Source organism: Vipera berus, assembly GCF_964194415.1.
Source record: "Vipera berus genome assembly, chromosome: 2".
NCBI classification, from domain to species: domain Eukaryota; kingdom Metazoa; phylum Chordata; class Lepidosauria; order Squamata; family Viperidae; genus Vipera; species Vipera berus.
In genome coordinates this window covers 127557879-127584897 of record NC_138203.1, presented here as the reverse complement: position 1 = coordinate 127584897, position 27019 = coordinate 127557879, and the positions used below count along the sequence as shown (strand labels likewise).

Here is a 27019-nt window from a genome sequence, read left to right as displayed (position 1 = left end):
TTGGAGCCCAAGATGAATCATTAGCTCTGTCCTGAGAAGTGCAAACTAGGCAAGAATCAAAGACGGTATCTCACGTAAACCAGAGAACACAAAACAAAAAAACCCAGAACTGCTCAATTTTGCTGGGGTTTATTTTTCACCACACCCTAATATATTGTGGTACACATTTGCACCAGTGAGGAGTCAGCAACGCTTTATAGGAGTGGATGTGGAAGAAATGATCCAGGGCTGCTTGATATTTCAGGCCCCACACAGCCCTGAAAAGGTGCAGCCAAACAGTGCAGCCAAATCTTTACTACAAATCTAGAATTCTCTCTTCTCAATGGATTTTCAGGCACATTCAGAGAGAATTGTGTTGCCTGAGTTAGAGCTTTATATTAAAAAAATAGCATGTAGGACAAATTATTTCTGTCCCCAAGGCAGAAACATCCCGAAGCACCTGTCTCTGGATGTAGTGGTGTAAAGATAACAATATAAGAAATAATTTGCTGCTCATATATAACACCAGGTGCTGCTCTACATCTAGCTAAAGCTGAGTTCAGGCAGGAGAAATAAGAGGCAACAGTCAATTCTGTAAGCGGTCACTTGCATAAAAAACAAGAGCCATGCTTCGGCTGTAATTTATCAGCAGAATTCCATCAGCAGCAGCCTCTCATTTGTTTCTAGACAAATTGAAGCTGAAATAAAAGCTTTGAAGTCTGTTATTTAGTTATGAGAAATATTTCCGTACTTGTCATCCTGTTGAACACTCCCAAAACATTTTACAAAACGATGAAATAGTTCTGAAATAAATAATTTAAATACGGGGTGATCAAACAGAACAAACGTCCGTATGGGTACAAAGTGCAAAGTTTTCTTGCAAAAGGTGCTGTCCATGAATTCTTTTTGGACTTACTTGTGGGTCTCATCACACAATGAGACAAATCATCAATGTGCAAATGGGAAAGGGGGCTTCTCTTATGTTTGTCTCCTTGTGAGAATTCCCAGACCAGAGTTTCTTTGTTTCAGTGGGCAGGAAAGATATCCAAAGGTTGTAGAATCTAAAGGTTTAGTTCTGCTCTTTCCTTTTTTAAAAATAAGCCTGAAGTCTGATTTATTGTTTGAATTTGATCTAACATTTTGTTCTGTATGCCGTGGGAGTACTGAAAATCCATAGGAAAAGATCTACAGGTGCCTAATGAGATTCAGCTACAGAATTTTAGAATACATTTTAATCTCTTCAGTCTATTCTGTTTAACATATGCCTGCTATCAAAACTCCATGCGGCAAGTCCCATCTTAAGAGGCACTCCCAGCTTTCTGTCTCATAGTGAAAAATTCCTTTCCTAAGACGATGCCTAGTCTCGTTCAGTGCCCTTTCTTAAAATCAGCCTGCTTTTTGTACTTGGAACAATTATACCCATCTTTTTTTAAAAGTCTGTTTTGCCAAGAATTTTTTCTGAATTTTGATAAATGTGGATAAATATGCTTTCTGCTTAACTGGTATACTAATTTTCTTTTGTTTTATTCAAAGAATGAATTAGCAGTGACTATCTTAAATTCAACGTTCATTTAATGGCCCTGCTGTAACTCTTGTGTTTTGTGATCTCTTTGTTACTTGCCTCTAATTTTCAATACACCTTTCCTTTGTACTCTGTTAATAAGTTCAATTGACTGTGGAAAACCAGTAGACGAATCAGCATCTGGTGACCAATGAACCAACTGACCATTCAAGCAATTAACCTAGTTTTTTTTATTTTATTCATGCAACACCAACCAGCATTTGCCTCAAATCTTCACCAGCAATCAGAAACGATTGCCCTGGAAAAGACATGCACCACTTTTCTTTTTATGTGCTAAAAACCAGCAGCAGGAAGGCAAATAGACTGATGTGCCTGCATCACCTTTCTGTTTAAACCTTGCAAAGCATAATAGCCAACATGGCCAGAGCTTCAGTCTAAGCTGCTGGGCAGAGGTGTACATAATAAATAGAGCCTGCAAAATGAAATTAAAAAATAAACAAATAAAAGCAGGGAAGACCAAAAGCAAATGACATGTGCTAATAGAATCCACCAAACTCAGCCCTGAAAGGAGGAATAAAATCCATTTGACAAAGGTTTTATGCCTTATTTAGCTCCCTCCTAAAATAAATCTTCAATGCTGGATGGTGTTTTTTTAACCCATGTATACAACTTTATCTTTGCATTTCCTCTTGAACATTGAACATTGAACATTGTGGAATGTATTTGCTCATATATAAGTCTGCTGAGATTGTCAACAATTATCCTTCTTTTCTCCCGTTAGGCTCAGAATCGAAAATGCGGGAGGTTTGTGCCGGTTGCAACACCCCAATCTCAGATCGCTTCCTGCTGCGGGTGAATGAGCGCTCCTGGCACGAAGGCTGTGTGAAGTGTGCTGCTTGCCTCCAGCCTCTCTCGGGAACGTGCTATTGTCGCAACAGGCAGCTCTACTGTAAGCATGACTATGAAAAGTAAGTGCCCAAAGTTTGACTGTCTGATTAACTTGTATATTTGTCTTTGTAAGTAATTCACCAACTGAGAGAAAAAGGCAGGCTGTTTTCAAAAATGATTGTGAAGGGAATGTATTTATATATGAACGCATGTGGGTATGTATCCATCTATCTATCTCTACACGCACACACTTACTTAGAGGTGAGTTGACAGATTTGCAAGTTGGCTTCGGTTGTCACCAATATCATATGAACAATTTTCAATCTACACATAGCAGTAAATAGCTAATGCTATTTGATGTCACAATAGATACTTGCAGAGGTTGTGGTGTCATTAGCTGTCATGCATGCAGTTGTAATGTCAAAGAGAAACAGAGTAGCTTATTGCCGGGCACAACTAAAAATTGGAGATGCGGAAACCACTTAGTCCCTTTGGTCAAATTTGAATGTTTGTACAGTGACATACTGTTGTGGAATCTGAGTAATTCTGGAATCGCTTTGACCTGTTATGTATGATGTAGTGTACGTTTTTATTACAATCTTTTCTTATCTAGGGACCGTAGTTCTCTAAGGGAAGAAGACTTCTGATGAATGAGTTTGCTGCTTTGAGAACAGATTGTTAATGTGTTAAAGCCCAGTTCTGAGGCAAGGATATATTATGAGTAATAAGGGACACTGCAAGCGTTAGTTTATTTTGTGCTAATTTATTCTTCTGTGTTGAAGTTGGATTTCAAGGAACTGTTTGGCAAGTGAACAGCACTGCTTAGACAGTGATTGATAGAATGTAATGTGGGGATCACCACTCAGTAATGCAATGCCACTACAGTTAGTATAAAGGCAGTAGTTGTTAAAATAACACATTTGGTGTCTGAGCAGCTAGAGGCTAGAATTGGGAGCAAAAATCAGACAAGAAATTAAGGTGTTTTTTTTCTGGGAGATAAAAATATCTGAAATTAGAAATTATAAAGAAGTTGCAAAAATAGACCTACATGCATACAGTACATACTCCTCATGCTGCTCCCTTTCAAGACAAGCAATGAGTTCCCTATAGCTTATTAATTTCATTGATTGTTACTGGCTTGAAATCATGATGCTTGAGAAACATCTTTTCCATAAAGGAAGTATTAGGTCCTCTTCTGTAAAATACTCTCCTGGATAAGTGGGAACCATTCTGGGGGTTGCCCAAAACCAAAGAACTGTTTTTTTGTTTTCCTTCCTTCCTTCCTTCCTTCCTTCCTTCCTTCCTTCCTTCCTTCCTTCCTTCCTTCCTTCCTTCCTTCCTGCCTGCCTGCCTGCCTGCCTGCCTGCCTCTCTGCCTGCCTGCCTGCCTGCCTGCCTGCCAAACAAATCCCTGCAGTGTTGTCAGCAAGATTCCAGAAGTGCTTTGCCATTGCCTCCTTCTTAGGGTTGCAGAGAGGGACTGGCCTAAGGTCACTCGGCTGGATTCATGCCTAGAGCTGAACTAGAACTCACAGTCTTCCAGTTTCTAGCCTGATACCTTAACTGCTACACCAAACTGGCTCTGCAATTCTTTGCTGACTACTAATTATATGGATTAGGTTTACGGATTAGGATTAGATCAGTGGTTCCCAATTTTTTTCCTTCATTACCCAAAGCTGCTTATCAGAAAGTCCTTTTTACCCAATATATACAACTCTTTAAGTCAATTTAAATACCCCTGTTCTGATTGGGTAATAGGTCTGTGTGTCATTACCGAAAGAAAAACTGCTTTTATCCAATTTGGAGTAATATGTCCAGGTTTGGGAAGCACCGGTTTAGAGGACTTTTTTCCCCCAATGACAATTGTGTTGATAAGAGAAAATATGTCTACATAACTGAAAAGCTTTTAAAACTTGTGTGAGACAACCTGTTTGATCTAATAATAATAATAGAAATATTACCTGGTTGACTTACTTTTGAATCACAACCGACCACTTTTGTGAATGGGAAAAAACTGTTTCACATTTTATTATGTTTTCCTTATGCTAATTTGACTAGGTTCTTTGCCTCAGATTCCCCACAGCTTTACAATTATTTGAAAATTCAACTTTCTTTTCACTCGACTAAAACAACTTACTACACTTCTGTCATGAATTCCTGGGGCTTTTGTCTCCTTTCCAGAAAAAAAAATGTCCCGTGATGTCTGTGTGTGCCCACATTACATTTACTCCGTGATTTGCATTACAAAAGTGAAGATGAGGAGAGAGGGTTTAACCTTTTGCCTACCAGTAGCTTCCCATTTTCCACAAATCACGCTTTCCTCCTGCTTTTAGTTTTGCCAATGTCTCAGACTTAGGCAGTGGTGGGATTCAAATATGTGAACAACTGATTCTCTGTGTGGATGCCACTTTGGAAGTCCATTCTGGGCCTGGGCAACAAAAAAAATTAGCTACCGGTTCTGCCGAAGTGGTGCGAACGGGCTGAATCCCACCACTGGACTTACATTAGGTCTACCTTGCAGACATGACTCTAAATACCTGAACCCCATAAAGGAAACAAGAATTGGGTGGACGCCTTTGAAGTTCCTTTTATGCCTATGCAAATCTTTTCCTTCTGAAAGCAATAAATAGGCAGGAAGAAAACAAAATATTAATTGTATGTATGTGCTGCCCAACTCCCAGATAGGAAAAAACTCTAGCTGCTTTATTACAGCCAATTGCAGAGAACTATACAGGACTATACTATACTCCTGATATAGCAGTGTATATGGTAGATATGAGTACTTTTATAATTTTTCATACGCTCTCTGTTCTTTGGTGATGTTAAATGTCAAGTTTCTCTTCTAAGATCAAAAGAAAGAGAGAGAGTACAAAGACGATGTGGCATCATTTGTAGTAGCCTACCCTAAAAAGCTTACAGTGGTATTAACTTATGAAAGTGTGAAGTAGAATAAATGAGTCTCTAGAGCAGTGATGGGGAACCTTTTAGAGACTGAGTGCCCAAACTGCAACCCAAAACCCACTTATTTATCATTGGCCCTTTGGGTGGGTGTGGCTAATTGGGTGGGCATGGCCTATTGGGTGGGCGTGGCTGCAATGGTAGCTGCAGACTGGGTGGGACTAAAAAGTTAAATCAATCAATTCCAACTTTGCGAGAACGTTTTTTTCCCCACAAGAAGTTGAAATTGATTAATTGAACCTTTTTTGGGGGGGTACATGGCGGCAGAGACCTAAAGCGAAAAGGTTTTATAAAACCCAGCTGAAGGCCTAGGACTGGGGCAACGGCATGCGTGTCCACAGAGAGGGCTCTGCGTGCCACCTGTGGCACCCGTGCCATAGGTTCACCACCACGGGTCTAGAGTAATCCAAGATTACTCTATTTGGAATAAAAATGATCTGATTGTCAGAATTTTTTGTAAAATCTAATTCTGGTTATTCTTAGAATATATATTCCAGTTAAATGTTGCTTAGCTGTTGTGTTTAGTATATTGTAATTAACTGATCACAGTATTTGACATTTCATGATAGTTAATATGGTAGTGTTGGATTCTTTAATAAGTAATATATAAAAGATGAGCAGGCTGAGCTCTAAGGAAGAGTTAAACATGTTATCAATTTGGAATCTTTGTGCTCCCAATAAAAGGTCTATGTCCAACCCCCTGTGAATTTCATTAACCCTTATCTAGCACCAGTTTAGCTTTGACCATTAGTTAACCAGGGTGTTTTTTTTTGTTCTGGTAGCAATAATAAACTCTCTAGTGTTTTGAACTCAGTGAGCGTTCCTGGTTCTTTGCACCTGACATAATAGTGGTGATTAGCAGCTGAATGTACTTATTAGTTGGCATGAAATCACATGTAACAATGACATGTAATGGCAACTAATGTTTAACAGGATTTCATAGGAAACATGCAATAATATTAACTTTTGAAGACTCAGTGCTTTTTTTGTAAAAGAAAAAGGTGCCGGAACTCACACATGTCATACAACCTGCCTTGCCTACTCTACAAGGTTCCATCCAAAAAAGGGTCCCCCGAGCGGTGCAAAGAGGGGGGGCGGGGCCTTCTTGGACCTGCACCACCCACGCAAAGGGAGCCGTACACCCGTGTCCACCCCGCGCTCAAATGGAGCTACATCCTGTCATGGCCATGCCTTCCATCATCATCATCATCATCATCATCATCATAATTTTCTAAATTTGTTTTTAACTTTTGTATCTTGGTTTTTTAATCACCCTGTAAACCGCCCTGAGTCCTTCGGGAAAGGGCGGTATATAAATGTAATAAAATAAATAAATAAATAAATAATCAGTGCTTTTTTTGTAAAAGAAAAAGGTGCCAGAACTCACACATGTCATACAACCCGCCTTGCCTACCCTACAAGGTTCCATCCAAAAGAGGTGCCGGAACTCCGTTCTGAGCGTTCTATGACAAAAAAAGCCCTGTGAAGACTTATTTCTTGATTGATGTCAGCCATACCAAGATGGACATCATCAGAACTAAAGATTATTAACTGTCTATTTTCTGATGAAGCTGTACTTTCTATATGCACACTGTGTTTTTCTTTTTTACTAAAAAATATTCTTATTCAAAAGTTGTGTGTGGAAGTCAGGCGTTTCCATGCGTATCAAATATTTGCAAATATTCATTTTAGTTTTGATTCACAGATCTTTATTGTTAGATATGGGAAATTTACATGTCCCGTATCTAAATTCTTTTTCTACCATTTTCTACTGTTCCATTTTGGTTTTCAGTAACAGTGCTAGCAGTTTATTCAGTGATATTGCTAATTGAGTTGCTTTATCTATAAATAAATGTATCAGTTTATCTGTGCAGTGGATAAAAAGAAATTCATGGGAGCAGCACAGTTTGGAGAAGAGTGCAGAAAAGGTTTTGAAAATAATATTAAATATGTATGCTTGAAATTAAACATTTTAAAGGTCAGTTGTATTAAGGTTTCTATTGACTAGATGCAAAGTGTTGGTGTTCTAGCTGCAAAACCAGATTAAAATAAAAATAAAAAATGCAGAATAAGTGCCTATTATTGGGTACTTCTATGTCAATTGACATTAATATGTGACGATTGCAAGATCTAGCTTTCTAAGTTCTAAAAATCTAATATAAACAAATTTCTAAAGTGGGTCAGATAATTATTTTCTTGGTGTATTTTTCAGAAATTTGTATGAGTACTCAGTGAAATAACTTTCAAGGACATAAAAGGAGACTTGTTTTTCTGAATACAGAAAGCCAATATCATTGGGAGAGCCCTTTTTATCTTATCCATCCCTGCATGGATTTGCTAGCTTCTGTTGTTACCTATTGGCTTTACTCTCTTGGTCCTCTAGGAAACAAACCCACTTTTTCATTAAGTCCTTCTACATATTCACAGAAACAGTTGTGCCATTAAGCATTATTAGTGTCTGTGTTTTATGGTCTTTCAGGGAGTCCCCTTCAACTTAGCCTGTCAACCTGGAATTTCCCTCTTCAGGTGACAATGTGCCTTGTTTCATTTGTGTACTTTAAAATTATGCTCATCCAGCCAGCTGCCTTTGGAGGCTTTCCAGATGAGGACAGCCCTGGACATTTGCCCTGAACATTTGGTGCACCCTCCTTGAACCCAAAGAATGCCAGTAAGCATGTGTACGTTTCTTCTTCTTCTTCTTGCCTATCCCTTCACTCCCCTCCCTTTCCTGTCTTCCTAGCAACACTGTTGAGACTAAGCTTGTGCTGCATGCTCCTAAGGGCAAGGACCTTCCTTCTTTGTTTATTGTCTAGAAAAACTGTGCTGGTTGGGAATGATTAAATAAAAAAAAATCCTCCCTCAGTCTTTGCACTGTCCTTTGCCAGCTAGTGAGAAGGATCAAGCCATATCGTAGATGTTTTGCAAACATTCCTCCGCTTTCTCAAATATATTATTATGGGTTCTTAATAGAGGCCATTTAGGTTGCAACTTCAAAAAACGAAGGGGCTGCAGGGAGCATCCACCACCCTGAATGTATTTCCTTCAACACTTTCCAGTGATAAGCTGGAAAAGAGCCTGCGGTAATTGCTCACCCTGAACATGTTTTGAAATGATTAACCAACACTCCGGATCCATTACATTCTGTTGCTGAGCCTGAAAGTACAAGGCTGGAGGAGAGGAGGTGGGAGGTTGCTGTCTCCAAACATCAAGAGCTTTGATCAACAAGCAAGGGAAAAAAACTCATCGAGCTTCATGTTCAGTGGGAGTAACTTTGACTACAGGGGTTACATACATCCAGCACTGTACTTTGGGGCTTCAACACTAGCTTCAGAATATGTTCCGCGAGGTATGTATGTTATCTGTCTGCTCTTCCAAGAACCTTTTCTAGAGCAGCCAGGCCCTGTTCACAAAGAGACTTAGATAACTGTCTCTAAATTTCAGAGGGCGCTAACTCTAGCACATTGTAATGCTCTCCCCAAAGCAGTTCTGGAGGGCCGATGCAAAAAAAAAAAGTCCCACATGATCTGAGATTGTACCTCTGTAGACAAGGGGCCATTGAGACCACAGCTCATGTACAGCTATATTGTACCTTCTGTAAGGATTCATGGACTTGTTTTATAGCTCCTTTGGGTACAACTGTAACTATCAGATCAGTATGACACAGTTTCTTTGAACATAGCTAAATTCTGCTATACTGTCTGTAAAATTAGGCAGATGTTGGTCACCCATCAATGATCCCCCCCTTAATTGTAATACACTGTCATGCCTTGTTCTGTTTTATTTGAATGTTTTAATTTTTAATTCTAGTCCATGACCATAATAAAAGATTGAATTGAACAAGGCGCATCTTTAGTTCTCATTGAAATTAGCTTAGAAGTTGTTGCCTTTTATCAATCATGCCACTGACCCATCTTGCTCAGTACGTCACTGAGTGACATATGGGGTCCCCGTAACCCACTTGCTCAGATTGAAGAAGCTACTTGGATAAGCAACAAAATGTTTCAAACCAAAAAGAAAAAAGTCTAGTTGCCATGACTCAAGCTTCAGATAACTCTACCTGGATGATTGAGAATCTTCACCAACTGGCATAGATGATCTTCAAAATTTAATGTTGGGCTATCTTCTAATGCTCCCAGGAGAAGACAAGAAATCAATCATAGAATCGTTAAAGAATCGTAAAGCTGAAAAGGCCTTCTAGTTCAACCACATATAAACACATGTTTTCACACCATCCCAGATAAATGGTTGTCCAACATTTGCTTGAAAACTTGTAACGAGGGAGCGCCCATGACAGGAAATTTCCCCTAATTTCAGGTTTAAATGTCTTTTTGTAAATTTTCCACCTATTAATTCTTATCCTGCTTTCAAGCACTGTGGTGGAAAAAAATCTGCACCTTCTTCCTTGGGATAGCTTTTCAAGTACTGGAAGGCTGCTTTCATGTCTCCCCTTAGCCTCCTTTTCTTTAGGCTTAACATACATAGTTTCCTTTAACTATTCTTCTTAGGAAGAAGTCTACAATTTTCTCTCCAATATTCTCACCATCTTTGTCACTCTTCTTTGCATTCCTTCCAGTCCTTCTGCATCCTTTTTATATGGTGACAATCAGAACTAGATAAAGTATTTCAGTCTGACCAAATGCAGCGCAGAGTAGAACTATCACATGCCAAAAAATTTTTTTATTTATTTATTTATTTTTAATTCCATTTATATCCCGCCCTTCTCCGAAGACTCAGGGCGGCTTACAAGCTTAGCAGTAGCCTTCATTCTATGTATATGCCTGCTTATTAGGGCTTTCACACACACCCCCAAGCGGCATTATTACAAAGTCAGCTTAATTGCCCCCAACAATCTGGGTCCTCATTTTACCTACCTGGGAAGGATGGAAGGCTGAGTCAACCTTGAGCCTGGTGGGATGCGAACCTGCACTAATTGCAGGCAGCTGGTGTTACTTAAGGAGGCATTAGCCCACTGCTCCACCAAGGCAACACAACATCATACCTCTGTTGATGCAACCCAAGATTGCACTGCCTTTTTTGCAGGTTGTAGCACATTTATATTTAATCTATATTCTATGGACATCCAGATTCTTTTTACAAGTATTGCTCCCAACGCAGAAACTGCCTATGTCTCTTGATTTTTCTTACCTAAATGCAGAAACTTACATTCTTATCACTGAAGTGCACCTCAGCACATTTGATGAGCATTCCTTCTATCTAGGCTATTTATGAACATGTTAGAGCACTGAGCTCTTATGAATTGCCCCTCTCTGTGAGGACTCTAACCCAAATCCTTTCAAATGCAAAGCAATACAGTTTGTCTCAGTCTGCCACTATTGCTTTGAAGTTGTAGAGGGGTGAAGTGGAGCAGGGGTGACTTGATGCTAAATAGTAATACTGTGTTCCAGAGTCCTATGTATCCTTTAGCAAAATGACAAAAATGAGGAAATAAAAATTGGGGTCGATAGAGCAGAAGCAACGGTCTATCTGAAGGTAGGAAATGCCTGCAAATGCTGCATCAGTCTTAAGACTGTCCACACAGAAATAAATCCAGTCTTTTCCACTGGACTTTCCCCCAGGTAAGCACACACAGGACTATAAACCTGACTGGGAGAGGGATGATGTATAGTATAACCCAGATTTCTGACTATATCAAAGGCTGGTAGCCTTAGAAGAGACTTTAGTTTAGCCTCATTCAACTCTGAATTGGATAGCAAAAAGTTAGGAATGATGAGGTAATCCTGAAACAACCTTTTCTCCAGCCTGCCGTATTTCAGATAAATTGAACTACAGATTGCACCATCCCCAGGCAGCATAGCTAATGTTAGCTTCACTCTCAAGAAGGGTATACAGAACATATTCCAAATCTTCAAAATGTTAATTAAATAATGTAGAAATGCATACAAATTTTAAAAATGTTGATATCGCATGCTTTAAATGGAGATAAAGATATTTCGTCCTAGTGAAGACAAAGACTCCCTGCTCCATCCGTTACCTAGCTTGATGACTGATGATGGGCAACTTTAAAGTTCCTTATTCTCTTAATGTGGTTCTGAATAGTTTATTATTATTATCTTTCTTTTTACTGGTCAACTTAATGATAGAGCTTTACATGGTTATGACTGAAGGGAGAACGTGGATAAAAAGAAACATGATCACTCTAAAAACAAAAGTTATCTTGAAAAGATGTTTCACTGATCTTGGCTTTTCCCATCAGAATGAATATTATAAGGCGACTACAAGTGAAATTCTGGATTTATGGAGCTCTTCATCTACATTCATGTAGAGCTCAGAGCTGTGACAGTGTTAGTTAGCAATACAGGTAGTCCTCAAAATTGAGCCCAAAATTTCGGTTGTTAAGTGAGATATTTGTTAAGTGAGTTTGGCTCCATTTCACAACCTTTCTTGACACAGCTGTTGAGTTGAATCACTGCAGTTGTTCAATTAGTAATACGGTTGTTAAGTGAATCTGGTTTCCCGGTTGACTTTGCTTGTCAGAAGGTCATAAATGTGATCATGTGACCCCAGGTCACTGCAAATGTCATAAATATGAGTCAGTTGCCAAGCATCTGAATTTTGACCACATGACCATGGGGATGCTGCAACATCTCCATGGTCACACGATCAAAGTGAGTAATGAAAAATGGTCATAAGTCATTTTTTTCAATGCTGTTGAAATTTTGAACGGTCACTAAATGAACAGTTGTAAGTCGAGGATTACTAGTTTGTCCTCTAATAATTAGAATACTGAACTAAGGTATATAGTGTCTTACTGGAGATATAAGACCCTGTTCAGCTAGTAGTTTTTTGGGGCGGGATCCACTTATCCTCACCTTGACCCCAGGGTTGAGCAAAGTGGTCCGCTCCAGATATTTTGAAAAAATAATATAATAATATATAATATTATTATTATAATATATTATTATTATAATATATAATCAGTCATGGCTGATGGTGGTTGAATCTATTGTCTAGAACATCTGACTACAGGTAGCCTATGTCTGCCTAATTTTATTTCCAAGCTTACTTTGAGAAAAACATTACATTTTTTGCTGTTTTGAGCTTTTGGGACAAAGGGTGGGATGTGCATGTATTTAATATATAATACAAGCCCTGCATACCAACTATGAATGGGCATGGCAGGAGTTCAGAACTCTTGGCTATTTATTGGGTTTCTTTATAATCCATTTCTTATTCTTTGAAGGCATAATCTTCCCATGATCTTAAACACAAAACATTAATTAAAATCAGATTACATATAAGCTATTTTAAATAAAAAATAAATTAAGAGACAATAAAAATTTCACGATGCCATTAAGCAACAAGGAGAGAGGGAACTTGGAAGGATTTTTAAAACCTGTTAAGAAGCAGCCACAAGAGAAATTAGTCCTTTTATCTCTCAGAAAGGAATCCATAGGTTAGAGGCCAATACGGAGAAATCTCTCTGTTGGTCTGTCCATTTTACTGACTTTCAGCAATAGTTACGTACTTGAAAAGGTGCATAGGTCCTTTTCATTTTCAGTCCACTTAATGGTAAATGGAATTAGTACTGAAGTTGGACTGGGGTTAAATCTATTCCGTGAACCCCTAAAGCAGAATAATGTGTGCTTCTACCATCCATCTCCAAAGTACGATATGTTGTTTTGAAAGGAGAGATGCAAGGCCCTCCATTGGCAAAAGGCCTGATGAGAAAGGAAATGCAGAGACAGCACACCGGTCTTCTGAGATGTTTTGGGGAAAACATTGCACATTACTCAGGAGAGTTCTCTGACTCTTGGCAGGCTCCTTGAACAGTTCTCTTTTAACTGTCCAGGCTTATCTTCCTTTTCAGAAGAGAGAGCACAGCCTCCTCCCAAGGAATGATGCAAAGCTTTGGCAGCAGATCCGGACTGGGGTAATAAAAATACCAGCATTTGCCCACTTCCTACTGATGGATTGCCAGAGGTCACAAGAGAGAAAGAGAGATGTAAGAATGCACAGACAGGGCTTTCGTTGCCTAAACATTTAAAATAGCTTTACAGAAAAGAACCTGGGCATTTTAATACGTCATAAATTGAAGACAGGTCAGTGATGGTGATGAAAGAAAAGGCTGAGGGTGTCATGGGACAGATTCAGATCCTGGGCTGATGTTTGGACTGTAGATTTAAAGAAAGATCAAGATATACTGGATGGGGAGGCTGCTAGAGAGGATTCTGAAGGCATCAAGGGCTGCACTTTGGTTGGGCCCTGTCACAGATTGGCCACAGTCAATCCGTTTAGACTCCATGGATACCCAATAGTAGATCCCAGATATGCAACGTGATTCTTTCTTTCCCCACATTTACATGCTGATTCAATCAGAATAGAGCTGCAAGGGACCTTGGAGGTCTTCTAGTCCAGCCCCCTGCTCAAGCAGTAGACCGTATACCATTCCAGACAAGAGGCTATCCAGTCTCTTCTTAAAGACCTCCAGTGATGGAGCACCCACAACTTCTGAAGGCAAGCTGTTCTACTGTTCCACTGTTAGGAAGTTTCTCCTTAATTCCAGGTTGCTTCTCCCCTTGACTAGTTAATATCCATTGTTTTTTGTCTTGCTTTCTGGTGCTTTGGAAAACAAGTTGATCCCTTCCTCACAGGAACCATCTTTAATGTATTCAGATGAATCAAAATTGGTTTGCTTAGACCAGGGGTGTCAAACTGCCAGCCCGTGGGCCAGAGGAGTCATGCGGAAGCTGCGCCCACCCCATTGCTGACAATGGCAAAACTGTCCCGATACGTTGCGCGATGTCACGTGACAGCGCGAGTTTGACATGTCTGGCTTAGATTGTTTGGACTACACGACTGATCATGTTGTATGAGGCAAATGCCATTATTTCCTGGGAAATCTCTAGGCAAATATATCAAGGTTTTAGTGAACTTGAAAGATAGAAGGGATACATTAGCCAAGGCAGGTTGTCCGTACTGCAGGCTGAATTCTACTGCAGAAGCCATTTTACACCACCACCACCACCCATGTAAACATGAGCTATATCTGAATTCAAGACTTCACTAAAATGGGTTGGTGTGGTTGTCACTTTGTATTAATTAACAGATACCTTTTGTTATATTTTCTGGGGACTTCCTCAGATGCAAATTCATCTATTCGTATTAGACACGGCAGCAATCTCTGCTGGCCCTCAAAGGGCTTCTTGATGATGGTCCTCCATGTGGTGAGTCTAATGCTTAGATGTTCATTTCCTAAAGGATGGAAATCTCCCCAGTTATATTCCAGGGAGGCAAGCAGTGCATAGTTTGATCTGTGCCCTTGTGAACTCTGCCTGAAAAGATAAATTTCTTAGTGCTCTCCCAAGGGAACCATATCATTTAAGTAAATAAAACAGAAGATGTCTCATCCCGCTAGATTCAAATAAATGAATGAAACGTACTAGGTATGCCTATTCAAACAAAAAAACCTGACTTGGTCTCTAAGAAGTGAGCAGAAGATTGCAGTTTATCAGTTTTCATCACACTCAGTGCGATGCTGGGCTTATCTTCACAGAGCTGAAGGGAGCAGAGGAGCAGAACCTCTATGATTATTATTACCGCCATTTTGGTCACCTTCCTCTTGTAAATGTGGAAATAACGTATATCAGTTTTTGAAGTGGTTTTGAAGATCTACAGCAGGGGTCTTCAAACTTGGTCCTTTTATGACTTGTGGACTTCAATTCCCAGAATTCCTCAGCCAGCTTGCCTGGCTGAGGAATTCTGGGAGTTGAAGTCCACAAATCATAAAAGGGCTAAGTTTAAAGACCCCTGATCTACAGCTCTATTAGCATTCCCCCTTTCCCAATTTCTGCCTCTGGGTCTTCCCCACATCAGCTTTTTGGGACGGTGTAAAAAAATAAAAATAAAAGCAGCCTCAGCCGTTAGAAGAGTAACAGGACAGGAAAATCCTCTTCTGAAGTTGGCATTACTTCTTCTGATTTCCAAGGGAACAATCTGCGGAATCGCCTGCTTCCTAGGATGCTCTCCTAGCGGCCATAAAATCACAGTATAGCCTAAAATCTGGGTTTGAAAAAAAGAATATAAGAATAGCACTCCAGGTGACAAATATACAATAACTGTTACCAGAGACCTGAAAGTATACTAAAACACTGCCCCCAAAAATGATCATGAGAATGAGAGAGCAGATAGCCTCCATGACTAGAGTGTTCGGTATTCTTCCTTAAAAGCCATCCAAATTGGTGGACATCACTATGAGACACAGAAGCAAATTCCACAGATTAATGAAGCACTGAAAGTATAATTAAGGGTAGTTTTTTTTTATGTCCTGTCTCCTACATCCACCTTCACTGGAAGAGCCTGTATTGTTATACTATGAAAGCAGGGGCAGGGGGGGAAATACACACACACACACACACACACACACACACACACATCTCCATCTCTCTCTCTCTCTCTCTCTCTCTCTCTCTCTCTCTCTCTCTCTTACTTTTTTCCACATTATATATTATACAGAACTGGGTTTATGATTAGAGATTAAAGAACAAAAACAATACAAGTTCCAAGAAATAGTAAGCAAAGGAAAAGGAATGAAGTAAAACAAGTTAAAATGGAGGAAGAAATATAGCACGGTGATGCAGCATCGAGAACCATTGATAACAGGAAAAGAATATGGCTAATTAAAATAATAATAACAATAATAATAATAATAATAATAATAATAATAATAATAATAATAATAATAATAATAATAATAATAATAATAATAATAATAATTGTTGGTTTCACCAGTATGAAAGAACACAAAGTGTTGCTGGACTGTGTAAGATCAAATAACACCCTGCCTCTTATTATGTGGTTGAGCTGGACATACACGTTTGGTAAAAACCTGGGGAGATATCTGCTCAGTCTTCAAATATGATGTGAGAAACATAAAAGGTTGCAACAAAGGTTCTAAATTGTTCTAGACCAGGGGTCTTCAAGCTTGGCCCTTTTATGACTTGTGGACTTCAACTCCCAGAATTCCTCAGCCAGACACACTGGCTGAGGAATTCTGGGAGTTGAAGTCCACAAGTCATAAAAAAGCCAAGCTTGAAGACCCCTGTTCTGGACTAATAGAAACAGCAATTACACAAAACGTGGCTACCTTTCTGGATATTTCAGAATCCATATCAGCCAAGAGAAATGAATTTTCTCAACAATAGCTTAAAGGGCTATTAAACTGGCACTTACCTATACAGTATAAAAAGGACATCTGTGCCTAAGTTTATAAACCTCAGTCACCAGTTTTCTTCCTTATTATCTTTTTATATTTGCTCTATTTCCTCACTTTTTTCCACTGGGAACAGTTTCCTTCTGGATATTTAAATAATCCTCCATGAAGGTGAAGAAAAGTTTGTACTTTAAGCATGAGTATCCACAGAAGGGTAGTGGTGATAATGATGGTGCAAAAAAATATCAAGGTAGCAAGTGTAACCAAGCAGTCAAAGTCTCATCCCTTCTAAAATTTGTGTTTCATGAGCTGCAGGAATGAAAAAAAAATGAGTGGAACTGCTCAGGATGGGGATACAAAATGCTAACCCAACAGCCTGCTCTTCCCAATAGAAAATCAAAACTCGAAAGGAGAATCATATTGTGCCTGTTTACTGTGGGTGGAACAAATAATAGCAAGTGTGCAATTCATTCCTTGATTGCCATTGTTTGGGGAAAAAAACTTTTTATGTATGTGGACACTCATTTTTATACATATTTGTTTAACAGCATCATACATCCCTCTTCAAATAAATTGAACTTCTGTTCCTAAGATTCCCAGTCTTGAGAAAGATATAGATTGGAGAACATCTGTTTTAAAGTATAAAAATACAGATCATTGTCCCAAGAAACTGCATTCAAGAAAGCAGGTCCTTTTTTTATTCCAATGGGGAAGATGTGAGGCTAGGGATGAGAAGACTTGACAAACTCCGAGATATTCAATTTTATTAAACAATACGCCCCACTGAGTTAAGTGAGCTTTCAATTAACATGCAGAGGTTTGCACTGAAAACCAGTAACTTAACCAAGTGAATTATCGAAGGATGAAGTCTCTCTACTTTCTGAGCCCTTCCCACTGAATTAATTAATTCACTAGGTTAGATTTATTTCTTGGCTTTCATTCAGGAACTCAAGACTCCCTCTCCCTAATATCTTTCACAACCATTCTGTGAGTTAGGTTGGGCTGAGAGTAATTAAGTCTAAGGCCTGAAAATAAGACTTAAATCCCCACTCCTAAGCCAATACTTCACCTTTACACCACCTTGAACATGCATGACATACCTCCATCAAATAAACACAAGGCAAACCCAGCAGACTAAGGAAACAGGTTCAAAAATCAAATTGCGGGCTTGTTTATTTATTTATTATTAAAATTGTTTGCCATCCATTCCATCACGAGATGGGTGGCTTGCCATGCTAAAAAAAAACAACCAATACAAAATACATGTCTATAAGAAAAATAACACACTATAAAAATATAAATGATCAACTATAACTAAAAGATGGGGAGGGAGGGAGTAGGATGAGCGGGGGGGGGGACAGTGAGAACTCTTTTAACCCATCAATCATCTCCAGCGAGACCCCCCATCCATTGGAGCCTTAGGTCAACTGGCAAAGCCAGGTCTTCAAGCCCTTGTAGAAGGTCAGGACAGTGGGAGCTGACCTCACTGGGGGGGGAGCGGCAAGGGGGATGCAGGACATTCCAAAGGGCAGGAGCAACAACAGAGAAGACTCTTCTCCTGGACCCCGCTTAGGTGGAATTCCCTGGTTAACAGGGCCATAACATGCCTCCTCTTTAGGTGGAATTCCCTGGTTAACAGGGCCATAACATGCCTCCTCTGTAGGCATGCGGGGGGGGGGAGGGGGCAATCCCGTTGGCACGAGATGGTCTATAGAAAACATTCGGCAAGAAATGGCTTTTGTAGCAGCAGGGCTCTCCCTCCCAGCTGCTGTGAATTATGTGGCATCATGTTGGGCATGGCAGCATTAAATCATGGAGATAATTATGATTTTTCATGCCTTCTAACTACATCTGCAGTGTACATAATGCTGGTGTATGCTGAGTCGATCCCTAATATTGAAGCCCAGCAGTCAACTGTATCTATTTAAGCAAGAATATTGCTTTGAGTGCCCCAGTTCCCCAAGCAGTGAGAAGTTCCAAGGGTAGTGCTTCCTTTGTAAGGAGAAATCTCTAGAGACTCTCTCCCCCCCCCCCGGCCGCCTCCCGTTCCACTTCCAATGTTTGGATATATTTACAATTATACAACTTGACTCCACAGTTCCGCACCTTGATAAACCAACTGATTCATTGCTTTGCATCTGATCTCCAAAGAGATACCCTCTACCGCCAGACAATTTCATTGTTAAAATCCTGGTTCAATTTCTCTCTTGTCCATGCCCAACTCTTTTTTTTTTCTTCTTTCATTTTGCATGCAGATAGTTTGAAAATGCTAATTTTCCATGGACTATGTTTATGATCATTCTGAGCGGGTTCTTCATAATTGCTGAAGATGTGACAAGGATGAACATGCTCCTGATTTTTAAGGAATGTAACCTAATATTCTGATCCCTTTAAGAATCTTTCACCCTAACCTCAGCATCTTTCACAGTAATCCTCTGACAAATATACTTCATCCCGCAAGTCATAAAAGTAGTGAGTTCAAATGTTAAGTCAAAGGTTTGACATAAATGTTGGGAAATACTCTCTGAGCATGGCAGAATCCTGACTAGTGATTTGTATGACAACTGTAAAGTAATCCATCTGCCTTTCAGCCTAACAGTATTGAGGACAGGCATTATATCATCACAATGGTGCCTGGATGATGTCAGACGATGCTGTAAGTCAGCAATGCAGAAATGACCTTTGTGATCTATTTGCAGAGCAGGAATCTTTTTGGAAGGTGGTGTGGTCCATTTATTTGGGATTGATGGCTCTCCAAGATGCTCTAGCATCAGTAGGACATTAAATGTTAGAATTTATGAGTTTCTAAATTTGCAGGTTAGAGAACTATTGAGATCTCCTTAAATATTATAATATATTTCAGGCTAATGCAAACTTTTCAAAATCTAGCTATTTTCCTTCTTTCTTTCTTTTTTATTTTTTATTTTTTATTTTAATCCCATTTATATGCCGCCCTTCTCCGAAGACTCAGGGCGGCTTACAATCTAAGCACAAATCAAATGTGCTTAGCAATAGCCTTCATTCTATGTATATGCCTGCTTATTAGGGCTTTTTGGGGGGGGGGCAAGCGGCATTATTACAAAGTCAGCTTATTGCCCCCAACAATCTGGGTCCTCATTTTACCTACCTCGGAAGGATGGAAGGCTGAGTCAACCTTGAGCCTGGTGGGATGCGAACCTGCACTAATTGCAGGCAGCTGGTGTTACTTAAGGAGGCATTAGCCCACTTGCTCCTGGGGAGGAAAGCCATGGCAAATCTAGACAGCACACTAAAAAGCAGAGACATCACCCTGTCAACAAAAGTGCGTATAGTCAAGGCTATGGTCTTCCCAGTTGCAATGTATGGCAGTGAAAGCTGGACCATAAAAAAGGCTGAGCGCCAAAGAATTGAGGCCTTTGAACTATGGTGCTGGAGAAGACTCCTGCGAGTCCCTTGGACTGCAAGGCGATCAAACCGGTCAGTCCTAGAGGAGATCAACCCTGACTGCTCTTTAGAAGGCCAGATCCTGAAGCTAAAACTCAAATACTTTGGCCACCTAATGAGAAGGAAGGACTCACTGGAGAAGAGCCTAATGCTGGGAAAGATTGAGGGCAAGAGAAGAAGGGGACAACAGAGAATGAGGTGGCTGGATGGAGTCACTGAAGCAGTAGGCGTGAGCTTAAATGGACTCCAGAAGATGGTAGAGGACAGGAAAGCCTGGAGGAACGTTGTCCATAGGGTCGCGATGGGTCGGACATGACTTCGCAACTAACAACAACAACAAGCCCACTGTTCCACCAAGGCTTTTCTTCCTTCCTTCCATCCATCCATGGGCAAATCAGTAGTGCAAATGTTTGTCTCCTTTAGTCTAACAGTACTATATATATCATAACGATTTTCACTCTCAATCATGAGTTGGCTGTCTATACGCATCATAATGAGCTAAGGTTGGTTTCAGACATGATTTATTTTAAAAGCCTCCATTTCTAATGCTAAGTCATAAACTATGGTTTGCAGATTTCAGTGGCTGGATTCATGCAATATACTAAATCACAATTTTGCCAGCCTATAGCTTAACAGTATGTGAAATTAAGTGACTTTTAAGGAACAAAAGAGGGCTTGAGCATTTTTTTTCCTTGCTGTACTCTTAGAATCAAATTACCTATGGGAGGTAATGTGGTATAGTGGTTAGAATGTTCTACTTTCATGATCTAGGTTTTAATCTACCCAATTCACAAAGTTTACTAGATTTCTTCGTTCCTCCCCCCACCATTTTTTTTTCATTTTCATTCTCTAGCCTACCTCTGTGAGTTTTGTTGAAGATAAAATGTTAACAGGAGAACTGCATATAAGCTTGTTTCCTCCTTGGAGGAAAGGCAGGATATCATGGTAATAAATATATGATACTCAATCACATAGATATTTTTCCTGAGATTAAAACAAAAACCTAACGCAGCTGGAGGAAGCTGTAGTCTAGAGCTAGAGTTTACAAAGAGAGACACTTATCTTTTTTTTCCTGTTGGATCATTTTAGTGATCTAACTCACCCCAAGAAAAATCAAGCAGCAGTTATTCCATAGAAATGCAGGGTCTCAGTTTCTCCTCAGTAGCTCCTTGCTGTATACAACACTGGTGTCACGTTTCCGAGGTATGGGCTTTTCAGGTGACTCTGAGGCATTGTTTACCTTAAAAGTCCTTTATTAGCCTAATACACCGGTAAATGCTTGCTCGAAAGAAGCTGGAATCTGAAATCTCCGCCCCTTGCACAATATATTAAAACACAATTCTCCACCTTTCCAATTTTGTCATTAATCATATTCTCCAATTAATTTAAAGAATCAGTTTCCCTTCCGTTAGAAGGGAACTGGTATTATAAATGCAGTCAGTTAAATGTATGAAACTCCCCAAAGATTGGACTGTTTGTCCACCTAGCCCACTCTGACATATTCTGGTCAGCACCAGCTCTCTAGGATAGTCCTGAGTCCTCCGGGAGAAGGGCGGTATACAAATAAAATTAATAATAATAATAAAAATAATAATAATATTACAAGAGATCTTCCTCGTCACCTTTTCCCTGCTCCTTCAAAATGGAAAGGCCACCTGGGCCTTTATTTTTATTTTTTTGTCTACAAATCTTGCCGTTCTCTGCTTGACCTGATTCCCTTCTGGCCCTTGATTCTACCAATTTGGGTGGGGGTTGCAAACAAATGGGTCTGCATTCCTTTTAAAAAGCTCCTACGGAGCTCCTATAGACGCTTCTCGGCACCGCTCGCTCATGTGTCAGCCAGGATGAATCAGGTTCGAGCCAAGTTCACCCCGGACAAGCAAATCATCTCCACATGGGACAGGCAGGAGGGAAGGAGGCTCCTTGGCAGCAGAGGGCCGCCGTTCAGGTCCTTCGTGACAGCTCCTCGCCATCCCCCGCCTTTGCCTGCTCTTCCATAAAACCAGACTTCAAAGCCAAACAAGGGTGTCCAGGATGGAGGAGCCGTAGGGGCTTTATCATAGGGCCTGGCAGGCACGTTTCCTCCCTTTATGAATGAGGATTTACAGGGCAGGTGCCCGAAGTCAGTGGCCAGGTTTGCTGTTGGGGGGGGGAAGAGGAGAGCAGAGCAGGCCAAGGATTGGGGGAGTGGGAATGCTTGGGGGGGGAACCCACCAAAAAAAACCTTGGAACTGCAGGACTGGAGCAAAACATCCATCTTCTTCTTAACATTTCATCTTTGCAGCAACAGGCTTTTCCTTCCCCCGCAGCCAGCTGCAGCTGTCAACTTATCTATCTCCCCCCCCCCACAAAATAACCCCCATTTCCTTCAACTGGTAAAGAAGGCTTTTAGCAAAAAGGTACTGGTTTTGGAGGGGTTTATTCAAGGAGTGAGGTTTATTGGTTAAGGAAGTGGTCAGTAAGAAAGCAAAGGTGTTTTTTTTTTTGGGAGGGGGGGAAACCGACATTCAATTCTTCCGCTGATTTCTTCAACTTGAGTTAAAAAAAAAGAAGACCTTTCAGAAAGCACTGGAGAACCTCTGCTGGTCAATATACAGCAATTTCTGGTCAATCTTCTCAGATGCATTGGACTAAAGTACTCTTAAACCCAATAGCAAGCCAGGAAGGCTGAGAGATCTAGTTGGAAGACATCTGGAGGTCATCAGGTTAGGGAAGCTGGTCCAGATAATTCTGAACTATAATCTCGTATACTATCCTAACTATGATTTATAATCTCTCCGGATTTGAAATGGATGCTCAACATTAGAACCAACATTAAAAAGACACCACAAAGGATGTCCTTCCTGCATCAGCTCAGGAAGTTCAAACTGCCCTCAATAGCTGTTGATACACAGGAATTGTTGTTTTGTTGCTTTGCATGTACACTGAGAACTTTTGTACCCGAGACGAATTCCTTGTTTGTCAAATCAATTATTCTATTCTATTCTATTCTATTCTATTCTATTCTATTCTGTTCTGTTCTGTTCTGTTCTGTTCTATTCTATTCTATTCTATTCTATTCTATTCTATTCTATTCTATTCTATTCTATTCTATTCTATTCTATTCTATTCTATTCTCTGCTGTTTGTATTTCTATAACTGTCTGATTTGGTATAGCAACCAAACAGGACAGATACAGACTCCAACAGATAGTTAAGGCTGCAGAAAGAATAATTGCAACTACCATAGCTTACCTTCCATAGCAGACCTGTATATTGTATGGGTCAGGAGGGGAAAAATATCTACAGATCCCTCACATCATGGACATAAACTGCTTCAATTCCTTCCCTCAGGGTTCTAGGGCTGTGGTGGCGAACCTATGGCACCCGTGCCACAGTTGGCATGCAGAGCCTTCTGTGGGTACGCGCATCTTCACCCCAGTCCTAGGCCTTCAGCTGGGCTTTATAAAACCTTTTTGCTTTAGGCCTCCACCACTGTGTGCAAAAAAAAAGGTTCAATCAAGCAATCAATTTCAGCTTCTTGCGGGAAAAAAAAGATCTCGCAAAGTTGGAATTGATTGATTGAACTTTTTAGTCCCACCCAGTATGCCATTACCACCGCAGCCACGCCCACCCAATGGGCCACGCCCACCTGGCACCCGATGATATATAAGTGGGTTTTGTGTTGCAGTTTGGGCACTCGGTCTCTAAAAGGTTTTCCATCACTCTTCTAGGCATTGTACGTCAAAACCACTAGATGCAGGGACAGTTTTTTTTCCTTGTTCCATCACTCTGCTGAACACCTAATTCTCTTAGTACTGCCTAATGCCTATTAACCCTTGTAGTGTGACTGTAGTATTATTATTTATCCTTCTTATTATCTTCTTTACTCCCCCTTTTGCCCCTTTTATTGGGATGGTGATGATGATATTTTGCATGCACCAGAGACAAAATTCCTTGTGTGTCTAATCAACTTGGCCAAATAAGGTATCCAATTCAATTTAACGATCGGAAGCACTTACAGATCAGTATTCTATGCCCTGAACTAAGCTAACAAGAGGGGGGGGGAGGAATAAAGCTTTTTATGTTCTTTAAATTTCTGCAGAATAGTATAATTTCATCACCAGCATCATTTTTACACCAGTGCAAAAGCTGCATCAGTCCAAATCCTCTTTTCCACTGGATAGAACTTGTAGCACCTTCAGAATTAATCCATTTATTATGGCAATTTTCTCCAACAAAGGAGTTTCAGAAAGAGACTCCAAGACTATAATAGCTCAATTAGAGTTAATAATTAAATTTGCCTCTGTTAGTTTGGACTTGAATGAAAACAATAGCCTCTTGTCTGACACTAACTAATTACTACCATTGCGAATGCTCATTGTGCATGTAAATTGTAACAGGATGCTTTGCTATTCCCAGTGTGCATCTTTACATTTATTCTATGCACTCTGGGTGTAGATGCAGTAGTATATATATTCTACCAATTTTTCCACTGCAAAACAGGCTTTCTACTTCAATCTCTGCTTTATTCTCAAAATGCTTAAAAATTCTTTAATTTTCTTCTGGTGTATTCTATTGTCGTTGGGTAGCAGTAATGTTGATTTTTTTTCTTACACACATAATTGGGCCTACCTTCCCATGATTGCTGATCTGAAAAAGGCTCAAAAAAGACAGTCTTTCTGATGCCTCCACTTGCAATTTAATTGAGGTGTTGAATGGAAGGAAGCTGTACACTGCTGAAGAGATGAAGGCATATGAAGATGAGTTCATGTATTACATTAAGGCAGATTTGGTTTTCAGGATGGTAGCCTAATTTGCACACACTCTAAATCAGGAAACGTGGCTGATTGACTAGTGCCAAGATTCACAATACACTAGACAAACCCAAACCAACGACATTATTGATCTAAGGTGGATTTGGAAACATGATAGCACATTCACACACAATCTTTAGAGAAATGGAAGAATCTCACATGTTACCTGTGAGAATTCTACTTATTCTTTTTTCCCCCTCTTTTTTTAAATCGAATCAAAGGAAGGTAATAAAAATTGCATGTACAAATGCAGACAAAAAAAACTTTTTAAAAAAATTCTGTGCTGATCAAGGTTTATACCTATTTAATCTGATGGACTTTAATATTCATGGATAAATTATATAGCTATAAAGGATTGTAATTCTGATTATTTTTATCCATATTAATTAAATTTATGAGATAAATATAGCACATTGCCTATTCCTGCTTTGAAACCTCAAGGGTTACCAGTCTGTCTTTTCTCCTTGCAAAGGCCATACCCCACCTATTTTTTTGTTGTTCTTCTTCACCCTTAGCTTTGTCTCTGATGATCTAGGAATCCTTAACTTTGCTGCCCCTCCTTTTCAAAGGAAGACTTGATGCATAGTGACATTTGCAGTTAGAGAGTGCCAGCATCCTTTCTTCACCTTTGTCTTCATTTTAATGCCCAGTTATGATCTTCTGTTTGATCAACCAGGTTGTCCTGTCTAGCTGGAAGCATCTTAATCTTTATAACAGGAATGTTGCAACAAGAAGTGAAGGAGGCTTCAATTGTCTTTGTTGTTGTTAGCTGCGAAGTCGTGTCCCACCCATCGCGACCCTATGGACAACGTTCCTCCAGGCCTTCCTGTCCTCTACCATCTTCTGGAGTCCATTGAAGCTCACGCCTACTGCTTCAGTGACTCCATCCAGCCACCTCATTCTCTGTCGTCCCCTTCTTCTCTTGCCCTCAATCTTTCCCAGCATTAGGCTCTTCTCCGGTGAGTCCTTCCTTCTCATTAGGTGGCCAAAGTATTTGAGTTTCAACTTCAGGATCTGGTCTTCTAAAGAGCAGTCAGGATTGATCTCCTCTAGGACTGACCGGTTTGATCGCATTGCAGTCCAAGGGACTCGGAGCACCACAGTTCAAAGGCCTCACCACAGTTCAAAGGCCTCAATTCTTTGGCGCTCAGCCTTTTTTATAGTCCAGCTTTCACTGCCATACATTGCAACTGGGAAGACCATAGTCTTGACTATACACACTTGTCTAATCCCACACTAAAAGCACAGCCAGGAAAAAAAATAGACCACAAGTGTTTTTTTAAAAAGAACCATATACCTAGCCCCCTCCCCCATTTCTGGGTTAGGCATTTGAGACAAGGAAGGTTAGGGTAAGACAAACCTTCCTTTTTTCTCTCTTGAGTCCCCAGCATTGTTCAAATGCTTGTTAATTTTCTCCACTTAATCCACTCGAGCACATTTATCATATGGGTAGATTTAACAAATTGAACAGGAAGGGCCCAAAGCTTTGGAAGTAAGTGTGGACAACACCCTATAAAATAACTTCCCATATGCAATTTTCTTATTGAGAAAGGCAAAAGAAGAATTTGGGATCAATGAAGAGCAGCTTTTAATGTTAAAAGAGCAGACAATTGTGGCATGGTTAATGCTTAGTATTAATTATTGCATCCTTCTTCCAAGGCGCAGTCTACCTCTTTGCTCATACTAGACGTGCAATAGCTCCCTGAAGAGATTGCAAACGTTGGGAGAGAGGGACACTCATGATCACTTTTACTTAATGAGCTTTAAAGACCAATGGGAATTAAAAGGTGAATCCAATACTTCAAGGACTCTACCATAGCAAGGGATATAAATGGAATTAAAATTAAATATAAAAATAAAGAAGGCATCCCACGTTTAAAGTGGTTGCCCTTAGTAAGGAAATAGAAAATGATTATAAACATGCCTGCTGGATGGCCCACCTCCCCACCTTAATAGTTTTGGGTTGTCAACTTCAACTGAGGTACTTTCCAGCTGAGGGTTTTCCTGCTCCCAAATAAATGTGTGCATGTGAAAAGGTATGGATGAGTAGTTGGGTATAAGTCTGCAAAAGGGCAAAAAAGAGTAGGGTTCTTTAAATAACTTTTAAAAATACATTTATATTAATTCGCTATCAAGAAACATTACTAGCTTCTAGATAGAATACCATAGTTGGAAGGAATCTTGGAGGTCTTCCAGTCCAACCCCCTGCTCAGGCATGAAACCCTATACAATTTCAGACAAATGTGTTATCCAATCTCTTCTTAAAAACCTCCAACGTTGGAGCA

At 40.0% G+C, this 27019-nt stretch overlaps 1 protein-coding gene across 1 annotated transcript in view; it reads left to right on the top strand.

Annotated features, from left to right (window-relative positions):
- The window catches only part of LOC308661503 (LIM homeobox transcription factor 1-alpha-like), a gene marked incomplete at its 5' end in the record, with an annotated part of 90446 nt that overhangs the window by 9277 nt on the left and 54150 nt on the right, over positions 1 to 27019 (top strand). Inside the window, one exon of the mRNA XM_081316450.1 lies at positions 2283 to 2469. Within this exon, the coding sequence (XP_081172576.1) occupies positions 2283 to 2469 (187 nt within the window). The remainder of the gene's footprint in view (positions 1 to 2282; positions 2470 to 27019) is intronic.